At 55.0% G+C, this 16,184-nt stretch overlaps 3 protein-coding genes across 17 annotated transcripts in view; 2 read left to right on the forward strand and 1 right to left on the reverse strand.

The window, feature by feature from the left end:
* Nucleotides 1-1,411: 1,411 nt before the first annotated feature.
* OGFOD2 (2-oxoglutarate and iron dependent oxygenase domain containing 2) lies at nucleotides 1,412-6,964 on the forward strand. Of its 2 annotated transcripts, XM_082774527.1 has the most exons (7): nucleotides 1,412-1,608; nucleotides 1,716-1,772; nucleotides 2,804-2,914; nucleotides 3,646-3,745; nucleotides 4,592-4,716; nucleotides 5,197-5,454; nucleotides 6,125-6,964. In XM_082774527.1, the coding sequence occupies exons 1-7, from the start codon at nucleotides 1,486-1,488 to the stop codon at nucleotides 6,398-6,400; spliced, it is 1,050 nt and encodes a 349-aa protein (XP_082630653.1). In that variant the 5' UTR covers nucleotides 1,412-1,485; the 3' UTR covers nucleotides 6,401-6,964. The 2 variants fall into 2 exon arrangements, with proteins under 2 accessions (XP_082630653.1, XP_082630654.1); XM_082774528.1 differs by lacking the exon at nucleotides 1,716-1,772.
* A 194-nt stretch (nucleotides 6,965-7,158) lies between these two features.
* ARL6IP4 (ARF like GTPase 6 interacting protein 4) lies at nucleotides 7,159-11,773 on the forward strand. 5 transcript variants are annotated; one of them, XM_082773965.1, is made up of 6 exons: nucleotides 7,159-7,219; nucleotides 7,626-7,821; nucleotides 8,082-8,411; nucleotides 8,837-8,954; nucleotides 9,782-9,851; nucleotides 10,080-10,899. In XM_082773965.1, exons 2-6 carry the CDS (start codon nucleotides 7,638-7,640, stop codon nucleotides 10,134-10,136), a joined length of 759 nt encoding a protein of 252 aa, XP_082630091.1. In that variant the 5' UTR covers nucleotides 7,159-7,219; nucleotides 7,626-7,637; the 3' UTR covers nucleotides 10,137-10,899. The 5 variants fall into 5 exon arrangements, 2 of the variants coding, with proteins under 2 accessions (XP_082630091.1, XP_082630092.1); XM_082773966.1 differs by having other exon boundaries at nucleotides 7,204-7,219; nucleotides 7,610-7,821; XR_014318675.1 differs by lacking the exon at nucleotides 7,159-7,219 and adding an exon at nucleotides 10,972-11,773 and having other exon boundaries at nucleotides 7,318-7,821; nucleotides 10,080-10,255.
* Nucleotides 11,022-16,184, reverse strand: part of PITPNM2 (phosphatidylinositol transfer protein membrane associated 2) — a 133,656-nt gene continuing 128,493 nt past the window's right edge. For all 10 annotated transcript variants that reach the window (XM_082773955.1, XM_082773961.1, XM_082773963.1 and 7 more), the window contains 2 exons: nucleotides 15,897-16,025; nucleotides 11,022-15,608 (listed from right to left, as the gene is read on the reverse strand). In XM_082773955.1, coding sequence (XP_082630081.1) covers nucleotides 15,261-15,608; nucleotides 15,897-16,025 — 477 coding nt within the window. In that variant the 3' untranslated portion in view covers nucleotides 11,022-15,260. The remainder of the gene's footprint in view (nucleotides 15,609-15,896; nucleotides 16,026-16,184) is intronic.

Below are 16,184 nucleotides of genomic sequence, written 5' to 3' on the forward strand. Positions count from 1 at the left end.
GAGGACAAAAAACAACAGGCTGACACAGTTCACCTCTGACAAACCTCACCCAGACAGCTTTCACAGACGCAATAACCAACTTTCTGAATACGATCTATACCAAAGACATTTCTCACCCCGCTTTGGAGCAAATATTTCCTGTATTTTAAACTTCTACTGGCTAGAGAAACTGTCAGCCCCAGGGTGCTGGAGGGGCACGGGCTGCTTGGATCACGCGACGTAACTGCGCTTCTCCAAAGCAGGCTGTGCCGCAGAGCCCTCCTGGAGGGGACTTTCAGCAATACTCCAGGTGAGGCACAGCAGCCCGGAGGAGCTGATGGCAACACCAAACAGCTCTCATTGCAATAGTTTAGTGACCTGAGGAGCTCTGGCAGGAATCCATCCTGCTCAAAGCCAATCCTACGTTCCCATCCTGCCCAAAAGTGCCCTGCACGAGGATGCCAACCTGTGCAGGCTTCCTGAGGCTCTGGGGAAAGACACCCAATTTACCCAGCTGTCTCAGGCCGTTCCAGCAGTTCCACCTAGCAGACAGCTTCAAAGCAAGAGCACCAGGACTGAATCCCCCCTGCACTGGGGCTCCTCCAGCTGCTCCCTGGGGTCTCCTGCCTGAACCCTTTGGGATACGCCGGTGGCACAGCCACAGCCAATGCTCCGCACTCACCCAGTCCACCACATCCTTCACGATGCCCAGCCAGTAGTAGCGGCTCTGGATGCGGTGCACGGTCTTCTTCTGGCCCAGGTGGTTGCCGATCTCGGTGAAGTGGCTCTCCAGGAAGACCTGCCGCCTGCGCTCGGGGTCCACGATCACCTCACGCTTCTCCTCCTTCTTGGGCCCCACGTAGTAAAGGCAGCCGCCTGCGGATGGGGGGGAGGAGAAGACATTTTAGTGCCACACGCCTCATGCCTGCTGTCCCCCTTACCCCAAACCCCACAAAACCCCCCACCCCACAGCGACAAAACCCTACTGCAGGCAGCATCACCCCCCTCACACACACACACACACCACCGGGAGGCCCCCTCACCCCAAAACCACCTCACAGACCCCCGGAGGGGGCAAAATTCCTGTCAGCATCCCCCTCACACACACACACACACACACACACTGTGAGGCGGCTGTTTGGGGGGAAGGTGGAGGGGTCGCTGCCCACCATCGAGGACGAATTTCTGGGCGTAGCGCTTGAGGTTCTTCCTCTGGATGGAGCAGAAGCTGGGCGGGAAGCAGCCGTCGGCCAGCAGCCGCTGGATGTCGGCGAACTTGCTGCTGGGGCCGCCCGGCTCGGCCGCCGCCGCCGCCACCACCTCCTCCTCGGCCACCTGCAGCGCCGCCTCCATGCTGAGGGGAACCGTGACGGGACCCCCCCCCGCCTCCTACCTTGGTGCGCGCTCCCGCCTCCCGCCTCCGGGAGCGCGCACCCCTGCCGGGAGCGCGCCCCGCTCCCCCTCAGCCCCTCCTCAGGAGCCGCTGCTCAGGGGCCGGGCGGGAACATGGCGGCGGCGCGGCCGTTCCGGGCGTGCTCCTGCTTCTTCTCCGCTAACCTCTTCGTGAGGCGCTGCGGGCTGCACGTTCGGTACCGCCACCGGGAGCAGCTCCTCAGCGACTACGGGACGGTAACGGAGGAGGGCAGCGGGCAGAGGGGAAGGGGGGGATCGGGGTCCGTCCCACTCGCCCCCCCCCCCCTCCCCCGGGTCGTTGCTCACCGCCGTGTGGGTTGCAGGCGCTGAGGGAGCGCGGCTGCGGCAGCCCTGAGGTGTTGGAGGCTGTGGTGAGGGAGGTGAGCGGCGGGGGGACAATAAGGGGACATTGGGGGACAATAGGGGGACAATAGGGGGTCGGGGGGGGGCTCGGTGCTGCTCTGCAGGGAGTTGGGGGGGGCTGGGTGTCGGTCTCTGGGTGTAGGTGGTTGTGGTAAGGCTGAGGGAATGGCCTCCAGTTGTGTCAGGTGAGGCTGAGGTGGGAAATTAGGGTTCAGGTGGGAAATTTGGAGGCGTTTCTCCTCAGAAAGAGCAGGCAGGCATCGGGACGAGTGGCCCAGGGAGGTGGTGGCGGCACCGTCCCTGGGGGTGTTCAGGGAGAGGTTGGATGAGGTGCTTGGGGACGTGGCTCAGTGGTGACACTGGTGGTGTGGTGATGTTTGGGCCAGGTGATCTCAGATCTCATTTCCAACCCTAACAATTCCGTGATCCTGCTCAAATCAATTCCCTGGCTCCCCAGGCCAGCAAGCTGTCAAACAGCTGGCTCCAACCCCACCCCTCCTTCCTCGTTTTCCCAAAACGTGCCATAACTAATCTCACGGCGGGTTATTAAAGATGAAGAGTTACCCAAATCAGCTGCTGCTCCAGCTGTTTGGTGTGCGATGACAGATCAGCCTGTCCCGACAGCGCTTAGCAGTAATCCCTTCGTGACAAGTCTGGTCTCCTTCCTAGCAAATGTCTTCATCTTGGACAGCGCTTGTGCTGTCAGGATGTAAGCCAGGCTCTCAAGGCGTAGGCCGGTGACTCACGAGGTGTCAGAAATGCCTGAAAGGGTTGAAAACTTGCAGCTCCACGTGACATGTCCATGGAAAGGCTTCAGTTATTTTTTTTAAGCCATCCGCTGTGAGAATGTGTCTCAAATCTCTCTTAGGAATTTGAATTTTTAAATATTTATAGGTTTTGTCTTGACTACAGAAAAGTGAGGCACGCACTCTGTCTCCCAGAGGTACCCTGAACAAAAATAACTGGTTTGAAACAATGCACAGGTTCCTTGAATTGTTTTAGTTACCCATTTGGATTTTCTAACGAGATGCTCTCTGTTTATTCCTAGATCGAGGCAGAAGTGCAGAGGAGAAAGCAGCTAATCCATCAGTCGGCGGAACGCAAAGCCATCATCGCCAGCCGTTACAAACGAAAACACCCCGAAGTGTACATTCTTCAGGTAGACACTGGGTTTGAAATCTGTTTTGCACCCAAGGAGCTGGCTGAGGGTTTGTTTTTGCAGTAGGGAGCCCTCTTGTCATCAGGATTGTGCACAGTTCTAGAGCTGTGGCTCGTTCTCCAGGCACAATTCCGCCGGGTTTGTAGCCAGATGAGGGTTGTTCATTGTTAAAGCTGCACCAGCACCCAGTACTCAGCTCAGAATACCATCAGTAATTCGGATCTGAAGCATCCCTGCGGCACACAGGGTTAGTGAAAGCTGAGGGACAGCTACAGCAATCAGCTTTTATGCCCCTAACTCACAGAGAAGTTCCGAGTTGCTCTCAGCTGGAGGCTGGCAGCCTGCTGCCTGCCTGTGTGCACCCCTCCCTGAGTTGCTCTGTTGTGCTGAGGCCAAGACAAGATGCGAAATCCTTTAGGAATGACTTTGCATTTATCCGTTAGGTGTCCACGCTGTGAGTCAGGCTCTTTCCTGTCATGCTAAGGATAAATCTGGCCGGTTATATTTAGAAATACTCACAGACTACAGGAAAACACCATTTACTAAACCACTAAAAACACCAGTATCGTTTTCTGCCACAAAAGTAACCCAAGTGTCACCAGCAGCCTTGCTCCCTAGACTCTATAAAATTTCTGTGCCTTTGTGGAAGCCCGTTTCCCTCTGGGGCTGTAAAAGACAGCGCAAGCTAATTGTGTGTCTGTTTCTATTTGTCTTCCTTCCCTGGATGCCAGGATTCTTTCCTGGCCCCGGAATTTTTAGAAATCGTTAGCTACTGCACTTCACCAGATGCTCATCTCGATGGCCTCCTGCGCTACACCGAGTCCTTCTCAGGTAAAAAACAAAACAACCCATCATCGACAAAGAGCACCCGCGTGACGCTGAGCCTCAGCGATGACAGCTGTTTTCGAGCCCTGTCTTTAATAGCTTGGATTTGATACGCAGCCGAGACGAGCAGGATGTTATTTTCTGCCTGATGAGAGTCTCTGGAGAGGCAGTGTTGTGCAGCAGTTGTGCTCTGGATGAGATCCTGTGTTCTGCCTTTCCTGTCCCAGCCTGCTGATGTCTCAGCAGAGGCTCTCACTGCAGCAGGGCTGGGGTTTTGGTTGTACCGTAACCTCGCAGGGGAGCCCGCTGAAGGAATCCTGCTTGCTAGGAGGGCTTGGTTTTCCCTCCCCAGTGCTTTCCCGTTTCAGACAATCCCCCTAGGTTAGTCTGAGCTGAAATATTCTCAGTCTGGCTTTCAGCCTTTTTAAAAGAGATCTGGGTTTTCAGCTTCCCTGGTGGCATTCGTGAAGCTCTCTTTCTACCAGAAATGCTGAGAAAAGCTGAAAAGTTGTCTCCTTTTCTCAAAGCAGAGAAGAATGTGTGTGCATGCAGAGCTCTGCTCTCCAGAGCTTCTCAGAGCATTTCCGTGGCACCTGCAGCAGGCATTTAAATTGGTGCCAGGGCTCCCAACTGGCTGGAGAAGCCTGGAAGCAAGGGCCCAGCGTGCAAAATAACAAATCCATCCCAGAGCCGATCCTCAGGACCAGTGCCAATCCTCTGAGCAGCTGGAGCACGACGCGAAGCGTGTGGGTGCTGCGTTCTCACCAACACGAGCACAGTCTAGCTCGGCAGCACACCAGCCAAGCACCCTCCTGCCTGTTATTTCCCCAGCTGTCTCCCTTCTCTTGGCAGATAAGAGGATCTATCGGCTGCCAGTGTTCACGGAGGAGTTCTGCCGAGCCTTTGTTGAGGAGCTGGAGAACTTTGAGCAGTCGGACATGCCGAAGGGCAGGCCCAACAGTATGAATAACTACGGGGTAGGACTCAGCAGCTCTCGTGCTTCTGTAGGGGGAGCGTTCACGAGCAGACTTTGTTTACCTCGCTTCAGGATCCTTTCAGTTCCAAAATGTCTGTATTTGAGTCCAGCTTTGTTTGGGTACAGCCTCCTTAAAGGCTGAGGGAATGTGAGTGACTTGTCTGGAGACAAAAGGACAGGGAAAGGCAGGGACAGGGTGTGGGAGCTGGTATTTCAGAGCAAAGAGTGCCTTGCATTTAAACAACACACATCTAAATCGAGGCATCTGGTTCTAAAGAACACTCAACTTTTGATCTTACTCTGTTCACCACCACTTTCCACCCGATCTTCTTTCCTCTCCCTGTAGCTGGAATCTTTGTTCTTTGGCTCTTTATCTGAGCAAGCAGCAGTGTTGGAAGAGAACAAGGCAGCTTAGTACTTGATGAAGCAGCAGAGAACCCAGCTGCTGGTCAGCTGCTCCCAGCTCCTCTCTCTGTGGCAGGTCTTGCTCAACGAGATAGGGATGGATGAAAACTTCATCACGCCCCTGCGGGAGAAATACCTGCGGCCCATAACAGCTCTGCTCTACCCCGACCTGGGGGGCGCCTGCCTGGACAGCCACAAGGCGTTCGTGGTCAAGTACGCGCTGCACGAAGACCTGGATCTCAGCTCCCACTACGACAACGCAGAGGTCACCTTAAACGTTTCGCTGGGGAAAGACTTCACAGAAGGCAGCTTGTACTTCGGGGATTTCCGGCAGGTACTGGGCACATTCCTCACCTGGAGCCTGCTTCTGTTCCCCCCTAATCCCAATTTCAAGGCATCGACTTTTCTAAATGGCAGTTGTTTACTTCTGACAGTCAGAAGCACTCTGTCCCTTCCCCTTTTTTTCAAGGTAGTGGTTATACAGGAACCATTTCTGCTACAAACAAGATCGCAGTGTTCAAGCTAACTGCAGCCACTTCAAAGAGAGGAGAGAGCTGTGGTAGTAGAAGGTGGAGTGAGACAAACCAACCCATCTTCCCTTAAGGAAAAGGATGAGCAGGGAGGTGCTGAGACAGGGAAAGAAGTCATTTACTTCACATGAGACTTGCACCTAATTCTGTAGCCCCTATTCTCTAAGAATAGGGCTAATCCCCCCTCTAAGAAGGGGATTCTTCACACGAGAGGGGTTAAAAAAAACACCATACACTGGTGAAACTTGTTTTTGGACTGAAACTCTGTCTTTAAGTTCCCTCTGGACCTGTCACTGCGAATGCCTTACCTGAAAGCAGTTGTACCAAAGTGCTGCCAAGCCACCAGAGGCTGCATTTGAGGTACAGCTCATCCTTTCCCTGGTGCTTGTTGAAGAAATCAAAGTTTTAACTTGCTGGCCACTGTTCTTTAGGGACTTTCTGGTGTAATGCTGTACCCACCTCCCTTTGTTCCAGGATCCCAGCCCCGTGCCGAGCTACATCGAGGTCGAACACGTGGGGACCCAGGGGCTGTTACACAGAGGAGGGCAGATCCACGGGGCGCTCCCCATCGCCTCGGGGGAGCGCTGGAACCTCATCGTCTGGATGAGAGCCTCGGCCATCCGCAACCGGCTCTGCCCCATGTGCAACCAGAAGCCCGAGCTGGTCGAAGCAGAGGGGTTCGGAGACGGCTTCACGGAAAGCGCTGAGGACGACGTGCCCGAGACTGTGGATCTCTGTTCGCTGTGGTAGCAGGTGTTAGGGCACCATTTCTCTGGACCACATTGCCTGAAGCTGCTTTCTGCCCTCTCAGGCCGCTCTGACAGACGCTGGTGGATGCGTGAGTCACGTCAGAAGTCGCTGTCACCTTGCTGGGGATGCAGAACCAGTCCTGCCGGGCTGGGGAAGCCGCCTGCGTCCCCTGCTGGTACTCAGGCAGGCGAGGGCTCGCCCCCAGCCTGGCGTGGTGGGGGGATGCTTGGAAGGTGTAGAAAGCCTTAAGGTGGGGTCACCGCAAGGGCTCTGTGAATATTTCAGGGGTACAGGAGAAATAAATGAAGCTGCTTGGCCTTTGTGGAGGCCTCTGTGCCAACAGCAGCGTTGCAAGGCTCTGTAAATGGGAAAGACCAGTGCAATAAAACCACATAACCCACAGAAACAGTGCAATAAAACCCGAAATTTGCCACTTCTCTGCTATTCGCGGGCAGTTCTGGCCTCTTCCAGGAGAAAAGCTTTTGGGTTGCGGGGCAGCAGTGAGAGATCTGCCCCAAACCGAGATAAAAGCGGCTCAGAGCAGGCTGCTGGGAACGGCGTGGGGTTGTCACCACTGGAAATTCACCTAACACAGGCTCAGAAAAACCCACTGGGAGCAGTACCGGGAGCGCTGGTCCCCTGCGGCGGCCGAGGGGGTGCCTCGAGGGCTCCACGAGCTCTTTGAAGCCATGGGCACTGCCGAGCCCCGGAACCAAAGCGCGCGGCCCCGTTGCCGGCCGGCGCCGAGCGCTGCGGACCGGAAGTGGGGGGGGGGACCGGGCCGGAGGAGCGGCGGCGGCGGCGCGGCCCCGGCCCGCGGTGAGGCCGGGGGGCGCCGCGGGAGGGGAGGAGGGCGCATGCGCGCGGCGGCGGCACCGGGGGGGCGGGGGGAGGGTGAAAGGGGCCTTAAAGGGGCAACGCGGCTGGGGCCCAGCTTTTAAAGGGGCCGCGCGGCTCTTAAAGGGACCGCTCCCTTCTTAAAGGGGCCGCGCCCTGCAGGCCGCTGGCGGCCCCTGCTGCCTCCCTGTGGGGCGTCGAGGTGTACTGGGGGAGTCAGGGCGGTAATTACCTGGGGATCCTCGTGCCCCTCATTAATTGGGGGCCCTCGGAGCAGCCCCGTCCCCCAGAGCTCCGGTGGCTGCCCAAGGACGAGGTGGTTGCAGCCCTGGCTCCATCTGGCCGGGTTTGGGCAATTTTGGGGATCCCAAGGGCGCTGTCCCCGCAGGGCTGAGGCGCCATGGCCCGCAGCCAGCCGCGGAAGCGATCGCGGAGCAGGAGCCGGAGCCGGAGCAGGCAGCAGAGGAAGGAGAAGCGCAGGAAGAGCAGCAGGGAGCTGGACTCGCAGCCCGGCAGCAGCTCGCCGGGGAGGCGGCCCTCGGGGCCTCACAGGCACGGGTCGAGCTCAGCAGCCGCCAAGGAAGGTAGGGAGAGGCAGCCACCTCACGGTTTTAATGGGTTTTCTTGGGGCAGGTGGACAAAGGGGGCTTGGAAGGGAGAAAAGGATCCCTGCCTGTCACATCAGTGCTTTGTGCCCGTTTTGGTGGCAGCACCGAGGGGATTTGCCCTGGGGCTTTGTCTTCGTGCTGGGAGAAGAGGGCACCATCAACTGCAGGGGCTAACGGGAGTCCCTGCTGCCACAGGGCCACAGCTGCTCTGCTCACCGTCTTCTTATGCATTGCAGAAAAGAAGAAGGAAGGAAAGAGCAAAAAGAAAAGGAAGGCGAGCACATCGTCCTCTGAGACGTCTTCCTCCTCCAGCTCCTCCTCGTCTTCGTCTTCTTCCAGCTCCTCTTCTGATGACTCCAGTGACAGTGAGCCCAAAGCAAAGAAGAGTCGACACAGCAAAAAGAAGCGAGCGAAACACAAAGACAAAAAGAAGAAGAAGAAAATAAAAAAGAAATCCAAAAAGAAGTCAAAAGAAAAACCTAAGGAGGAGAGCGCCAAGGCAGAAGTGGTGCCTGGCCCCTCGCTGGAGCAGTGGCAAAAGGAGTCGCTGGTGGACTCTGGGCCAGGTAACGTTCACATTTCCCTCTTGCTTAGCCAGGGAACGCTGCAGTGGGGAAAAGCTCCTGCGTGTCCCCCTCGTGGGATCCACGCGGGGTGTTGTAGCAGAGCTGTGCACGGAGCAGTCCCTGACTCTCCTCCCTCCTGAGTGGCTGCCTTTGAGCAACACCAAGTAAAAGTAAGGAGCTACATACATAGATTGGTGAGTTTTTAGCTCTAATTATGGCTGTAAGGTGGAAGAAGAGACACCAAATGAAAGGACACAGCAGTACCAACCTGGCAGAGCTCTGGGGCCGTCCAGCAGCCCTTCCTTGGCATGGTTTGTCACTGACCCACAAGCACTGCAGGGATCTGGTGCTGTGTTCCTGGCTGCTTGTTGCAGGCACGCTGTGGTGCCCCTCGAGCACAGCTCTGACTAACAGACACCTTCCAGTCCTGACAGACGAGCAGAAATCCCGCATCCAGGCTATGAAGCCGATGACAAAGGAGGAATGGGACGCGAGGCAGAGCGTCATACGGAGAGTCGTGGACCCCGAAACGGGGAGAACCAGGTATGGGCCCTCAGGGCAGCTCTTTGGCAGCAAAAGCCTGAGCTGAGGCCTGACAGATCCCTCCTGTCAGCCCTGCAGGTGGCACGTTGGGCACCCAAGGATGACATTGTGCTGGTTCCCACACAAGGGGTACTGGGCTGCCTCCCAGTGGAGAGCTGCAGGCAGCAGAACTCCCTTTTATTTAATCCATGTGGCAGGAGTGGTTCAGCTGCGTCCCATTGAACGGGGCCCTGCCCCTGCAAAGCAAAAACCAGAGGGGGTGGTGGTGCCTCCACACCCCCCTGCTTCATGCTCCTGCCTTTCAGGGCTGAAATGTGCCCTCAGCACCTGGGGCTGAGTGGGCAGGGAGTGTGTTTTGCTTGGGGTTACAGACAATCAGCCTGAAGTTCGTTTAGCTGCCAACTAGAAATGACCCAGATTTTAATAAACTGCATCCTCCCAGCGAGCAGCAAACATCATGCTGAAGAGAATTGGGCATGACAAGTCCGGTCTTAAAATAGAAGGCAGCCTGCGGGGCTTAGGGAGGTGTGGAGCTAAGGTCAGTTCCCCGGTAGGCACGTAATGAAGACAATTAAATTCCTGCTCGTGGTTGGAGGTGGGAGCTGCCTCTGACACTGCTGGAAATTTGTGCAGCCGAGATGCTCCGGGGCCTGGCTGCCTTTCAGGCCCAAACTGGCTCCTGTTTATGAGTGGCCCCTGTGTGCTTTGGGCAGTCGGGAGCAGACCTGAATTCAGTGCATAAACAAATAAAATAAGGAAGGGTTTTTGCAGAGGCTGGGTCTGAAGCAGTAGCAGTCACAACTCGTGGCCCTGTCCTTGTCTTCCAGGCTTATTAAGGGAGATGGAGAAGTGCTAGAAGAAATTGTCAGCAAGGAGAGACACAAAGAGATTAACAAGGTAACGGGGGGCTCGTCACCATCACTGACTGCTGGTGGGTGGGTTGGGGGAGGCACAGCTGTGGGGCTGCTGCACCCAGAGGTGTTGTTTTTGCCTCCTGGGACCTGCGTGGCTCCACCAGGGCAAAACAAAGCCCTGGCAGCCCTGCAGCGGCCCCAGCGGGTGGGTGCTGGTGGATTTTTGTCCTCGGGAAGGCCGTGCTCTGAGTGCCCGTCTCTCCCTTTCCAGCAAGCCACCCGGGGGGACGGGCTGGCCTTCCAGGTGCGGACGGGGATGCTGCAGTGAGGGCCTGGGCTCCAGCCGTGCCAGGGGCTGTTCTGCAGGCAGCAGCCTGGGTGTGATGAGCAGGACCCTGCAGGCGGCACCGCGTCAGGACGCTTCCCGGGGCAGTTTCCACCCGCTCTGTAAGTTACTGACTGGGAAGGAGAGCACCTTTAATGGTTCATCTCCCAGTAAACCCCTTCTCTCCCCTCTCTCCTGGCTGGGGTCAGTGTGGCTGTAACGTGCTTGGGTCCTGCTTGCCCTGGTGCCCCTTTTAAGGCCTGAGGAGCTCAGCAGCACCGAGAGGTGCTGACACCCCTCAGCTCCAGGCTTTAGCTGGCAGGAGGCATGGCTGTGGCCAGGGCATGCGCCAGGGCTACAGCACTGGCAGCTGGCTGCCACGTCTTCCTTTCAGGGGCTGCTCTCGGTCCCATCCTTGCTGCCCTGTGTGTACCCAGCTCATGGACCCTTTGTGCTCACCCACCCTGCTCGGAGCAGAGCGCCCATGGTGCTGTGTGGCTCTGCTCAGGCTGCACCACCCAGCCCAAGCCCTCGAGTGCCACCCTGTGCTGTGCCCCTGGGCAGGGGCTTTACTCATGCCCCTTTCCCACAGTGCAGGTCCTGGGCAGCAGCAAGGCTCTGGGGGGTCTCAGGGCCTTTGCCCACAGCAGCTGTGCTGCAAACAGCTGTCATTTTCCCCCACTACAAAGTCCATAAAGCTACAAACTGTTAAAAAAAAAAAAAAAAAAAAGAAGTGGTAATTAATGGACAAATGAGTCCTGTTGATCCTCGCAGAAGCCCTCAGTGTTGTGTTCGTGGCTGTAACCCTCCATTAAACTGGCGCCTGCTCCCATCCCAGGCTTTGTGACTCGTGTTTCTAGCGGCTCCCAAAGAAGCAGACGAGAGACGAGCCTTCCCATTTCTTTAATCTGTGTAACTCACAATGGTACTGTACACAAAGCACACCCAGGCATTGGAACGATGCACTAACAGCAAGGAGGAGAAGGAAGTCGTACAGAAGGTTTGTCACACACAAGCACGTCACCTGCACGGTGCTGCGCACACGGGGGCAGACCCAGCACGGCCCGGGAGCGCCGGCTGGGCTCGGGCTGCTCGGCCCAGGCTGCGGGCGGGCAGCCGGCGCCCTCGGGCGTGCCCTCCGGTGGGACCCCACACGCGCGTCTGTTATCCCCCCCCCCCCCGAAGCAATTTTTTATAAATAAAATATAATTAACATCGTCGAATATAAAATTGACAGTCGAGGGTATCGACAGGCAGAGGGTGCTCGGGACAGGGAAGGGACCGTAAGGCTTCTAGAACTAATAGGAAATGCAGCAGACGGTGGCAATACCTGAAGAAGGGGCTGCTACAGCAAGCACGGCGGCTGCTGGGCGGAGCGGGCGTTTGTTAGTAACCCTTTGGCTAGTTACTGCTCTCGGCTCGCGTATCGGACACTGTAAACGTTTTTTGGTATCAGAATTTCGCCTCACCTGACGGAGTGAGCTGGCCACCCAGGGAAACAACTCGGCGTGAATGCATGGGGTCCTTTTTTTTTTTTATTTTTTTTTCCTTTAAAAGACTTGAAAGGGACAGCGTCAGGTAGAAAGTCTGGCCCGATAGTTCCGTAATACAAAAAGCTGCTTTTTATAAAAATCTGAGCTCCACAGCAGAGTTTGATTCCCATGGAAACAATTAGAAAAAAAAAAAAAAAAGGAAAAAAAAAAAAAAAAGGAAAAGCCTGAGGCAGCCTGTGCAGTGCGTGCTGTATTGTGCTAATGTGCGAGTACAGGACGTGGGCTGCAGCAGAAGCAGCGCGACTGTCAGCGGTCGTGCTGGTGGCTGCCCAGACAACAGCAACAGGGAGGTGCACGAGAAACTTTTAATAGGCTTTCATTTCCAAGCAAACACGTCCTTTGTAACAAAGATAAGTTAGGTCTTGAACCTGACAGTGCCCCTTTAGTAAGGACGGGAGATACATTCATCTTTCCCTCACCGCGTCCAAGTGGATCCTCTTCCATACACATGGAAAGACATCGGGTCACATGCATCGCTCTCCAAAACATCTCAGAACAAACAGGTTATAGACACAGAATTCAACTATTGCTATTGTTCTTTGAGTGAGTAGCACGTTGATCTTTGCTTCAGAGAGATGAGTGCCAGATGGGGGTGTCTGAAGATAGACTGATGCAGACTGTGATGGACTGAATCGGTGGAGAAAACTTATTGGCATATTTCCTGGTAACTACACCCACGTCATCTGGTATTATTGCAGCAAAAAAGGTCCTGCTCTACAATTGCTTCTCCATGTCGGATTTGTACAATGGCAACAGATGGGGGGCCAGGGAAAGGACCTGGGGAAGTTTCAAGAAGCTCAATAAAGGATGAGGACGGAGGTGCTATGATTGTCAGTCTAACTGGTTAGTAGCTGTTTAAAACGTGAAGTGATGGAGAGGTGAGTATAATATTGCACTTCTGCATTCATTGACAGTTACATTAAACTTGGTCCATGAAGTAATTGCTTTGTACATAATGCCTGAAACAAAAAGCTACATTTTTAAATATTAATAAACCCTGAAGGTTCCAGTTCCTCCAGACATTTCTTCCTCTACATAAATAAATAACTTTCCATTTTATATATCCACTTTGTATGTTGAACATTTACATTCGCCTCTGTTTTACACTATCTACACATAAGAAAATGTGAACATCTCATCAGCATTGGAAAATGTACAGACCATGCCTTGGTTGTGGGCTTTGAGGAAAAGTTGGATTTTGCAAAGGCCATATCCAAATTTGCAGAAATTGTTTTTGTGATGTGGTTTGGTGACTTCACAGGATGGATTGTGGCTTGGCTTCCTACTCGGATGGCAACTGTTTGATAGAACATTCGACTAGCAAAAAGCTGTGGGACGATTCACATTGATTGGAAACCCAGCGAGCTCCGGATGTACATTCAGAGAGAGCTTAGCCGGGCCCACAGAAAGGGAAGTCAGTTTTCGGTAATAAAAGTCATCGGATACATTCTGCAATTGAATAATTATCAAAGAGAAGTGGTTAAGCAGTTTGCAGTCAGGCTGCAAGGACGTGGGAGATGCACTGTGCGGGCGGGCGGCTGGGTTTGAGCGCCCCGCCGGCAGCTCAGCACTGTCCCTCCGCTGGCAGCGCAGGCAGCGCGCGCGTTGCGTCTGCACCGACGCCCCGAACACGAGGTCTACCTTGGATGCCTGATGAGTTTAGGTTTGCCTACCGTGGCCCGGAGCCAAGTAGCAGAGCAGTGTTCACAGTGCTGTGTGTCTCAGTGCGGCCGTCCTGCACTTCATATTGAAACAGTTAATAAAATGAAGCAGCCAGTCTAAAAAATTGTTGTTATAAATAAGATCCTCGTAAGTAGAAAGTGATATAAATACAGGTAAGGGTGGTGGGGGAAGCGGGGTTACACACAGTCGAGGAGCTCGGTAGGACTATAAAATCTCCACGTGAAGAGGCCAACTGGAGGCTGTAAATGGGCACCCCGAGCCCCCCGGGGGGTGCCCCTCTGGCCCGGGAGGTGTGTGCAAGGAGGGAGCCAGGCCCCTCGCCGCGGCCAGAAGTCCCAGCCAGGCTGACCTGGGGGGGGACAGGGCTACAGGGCTTTCTGGAAGCCCCCACTCTAGGCACTGTTCTCCTCTGGTGCTGCAGGCACCGCACCACACACCCTGCACGTCTCGGTGTCACCAGGGGGTGCCGGACAGCAGCGATGGCTTCCCCCACGCACCGGGCAGCTCCCTCACCTCGCACCCAGCCCCGGCTCGCTCCGGCAGCACACAAACCATCGGCTCAGGCACAGCCGCTGAGAAACACACCAGGAAAATTAAGATATGGCCTTTTCTTAAGCTCGCCTGACTTTGTTGGCACACTTCCTTACAGTCTCCTTACTGCTGGAAAAACTTCTGCACAGAGTTTTGTTGTTTGTTTTTTAAATATATACATATACATATATATACGTGTGTGTGGGGGCGTATGTATATGCACATGGATGGATATACATACACACACACACACCCTGGCTTAGCAATATTTCTTTGTCATGCACTACAAACAGTTAGATGTAGCTACATGAGATGGTAACAGGTTTCCATTCTAAAAATCATCAGTGCAAAAAACAATGAGGTTTTACAGTTCAGTAACTACCGGTAAAAGAAGCGAGTCTAGTTCCCATTGAAGCTGCTACTGAACTTGGAGAGAACCTGGGAAGAAGAAAATGTCTCAGAGGTGGGTGTTGAGAGAGTCAGACCCTGCATTTGGATGAGAAGAACTGCTTGCAAATATATGGTGGTTAGTTTTGGAAATAATATAGAGCAATATTTGGAGACTTTTAACAGCAAATTAAGTATCTGAGGCTTGTAACAACTCAGGGTAGCTTGTATTCTTCTTTTAACAGGTCAACACGTTAAATTCCATCGGCTTCTAAAATGTCTCTTTAAAAAATAACAGTAATAACGACCCCACTTGCTTGGGCGTGAATCTGCCGACATTCTGCCCCTACCAACAGCATCTTTCTGCTTGGCCACTGCACGTACTCCTTGCGAAAGTGGCTGAACTTGAAGCTCCTCGTACAGGTAAAGCTCTCGGTTGCTCTGCCTGGCGCAGCCCCTGGTAAATCCCTCGCTTGGGGCTGTCTGTGCCGGGGAAGCAGCGCGCTCACTGAACCCCAAACCCACCCCGTGCCAGCACTGGCAGAGCACCTCAGTCTGACTCCTGGGACAACCAAGAGCAAGTTCCCCCAGCCTCATCCCCGTTCCTGTGGCTCTGAGGACAGCACTCGGTCACGCGTATCGGAGCGATGGCTAACAAGGCGAGGAGGCACGTATTTACAGTCACTAAACCTGGATAAGAGAAGGAGGCAGGAGAGAGCGCGATCTTGACCTGGAGACTTTCCCCCCCCCGATTTCCAGCTGTTCCTTGGGCTCACGCTGCACAAACCTGACGCTCCCGCTTGCAAGGCCTGAACGTTCCGCGTGGGAAACATCCCATCTCTTCCCAGAACACCACGATGTTATTAGAGTAGCACCATATTTACCCTTCCAGCCCGTAACGCCGGCCTCGTCCCTCTTTCCTTTTGTTTTCCCCTCCGGTGGCTACAGCCGACAGTCGCTGGCTCTGGCTCGGCTACTTCTGCCCCAAGAGGCCAGACTCCAGGCGAGATGCCGCGCTCCGACCCCAGCACCCCGTGGCGATGCTCATGCTTCTTTGGCTGCGTTCCCTGTCCCTCTCCTTGTCGCTGTCGGACTGGCTCTGGGTGCGCTCGGGGCGGTGGCCGGCGCTGCTGCCGCTGGCAGCTGAAGGCTGGGAGGAGATGGTGCGCAGCAGGTGGTTCCTCTTGCGCAGGAACTCGGTCTGGCTGGGCAGCCCGAAGCTGCCCTTGCGCAGCGCCATGCGGGTGGTGTTCTTGGCGGGGCGCGAGCGGTGGTTGTACTCCAGCTGGGCCAGGTGGGCCGCGTAGCCCTCCGTGATGAACTGCGAGACAAGGGGGACAAGGGCAGGCGTTAGAGGGACAGGAGGCGTTTCCCTGCTAGGCTCTGGGAGCTGAGTGCTTTCGCTGTGCCACGCTCACTGGGTGATGTACAAGACATGGAGCCACCCAGAGAGATGTCACAGGTCCTGCTACGTGGGACCTTCCTGTCTTGAAAAGCGCCAGGTCTGAGAGCAGCTTTAGGGTGACCAAATCCCCACTGCTCTCCCTCCCACGGGAGGCCCTTGGCTTTTCAGGCAGCACCCAGGGGGCTCTGACGAGCCGGCTCCTACCTGACACTGGCTCTGCAGCTTCTTAGTGGGTCGGCCAACGATGTAGATGTGGGTGGGTGGGAGGCTGATGGAGCTGTACACGGAGATGTCCTTCGTGGAGCCGTATGCTGCGTGGATCCTCATGTGGAGCTGCAGGGAGAGAAAGCAACACGCGGTCAGAACATATGGGTGCTCCTCGCTGCTCAACAGGCAGGGCTGCTTTTTTTTTTCTTTTTTTTTTTTTTTTTTTTTTTTCTAAACAGCATTTGTAGGAATCTCAGGTCAATAACTTATGTAAGTTCCCAGCTG

This window comes from Aythya marila (genome assembly GCF_965140915.1).
Source record: "Aythya marila genome assembly, chromosome: 17".
Lineage (NCBI taxonomy): Eukaryota > Metazoa > Chordata > Aves > Anseriformes > Anatidae > Aythya > Aythya marila.

Excerpts from the sequence above, each read along its gene's own strand:
- OGFOD2 (XM_082774527.1), top strand. The coding sequence starts at position 1,486 with ATGGCGGCGGCGCGGCCGTTCCGGGCGTGCTCCTGCTTCTTCTCCGCT. Across the intron at positions 1,609-1,715 it reads TCCTCAGCGACTACGGGACG|GCGCTGAGGGAGCGCGGCTG; the intron begins GTAACGGAGGAG and ends TGTGGGTTGCAG. Across the intron at positions 4,717-5,196 it reads ACAGTATGAATAACTACGGG|GTCTTGCTCAACGAGATAGG; the intron begins GTAGGACTCAGC and ends TCTCTGTGGCAG.
- ARL6IP4 (XM_082773965.1), top strand. The coding sequence starts at position 7,638 with ATGGCCCGCAGCCAGCCGCGGAAGCGATCGCGGAGCAGGAGCCGGAGC. Across the intron at positions 8,955-9,781 it reads CCCGAAACGGGGAGAACCAG|GCTTATTAAGGGAGATGGAG; the intron begins GTATGGGCCCTC and ends CTTGTCTTCCAG. Across the intron at positions 9,852-10,079 it reads GACACAAAGAGATTAACAAG|CAAGCCACCCGGGGGGACGG; the intron begins GTAACGGGGGGC and ends CTCCCTTTCCAG.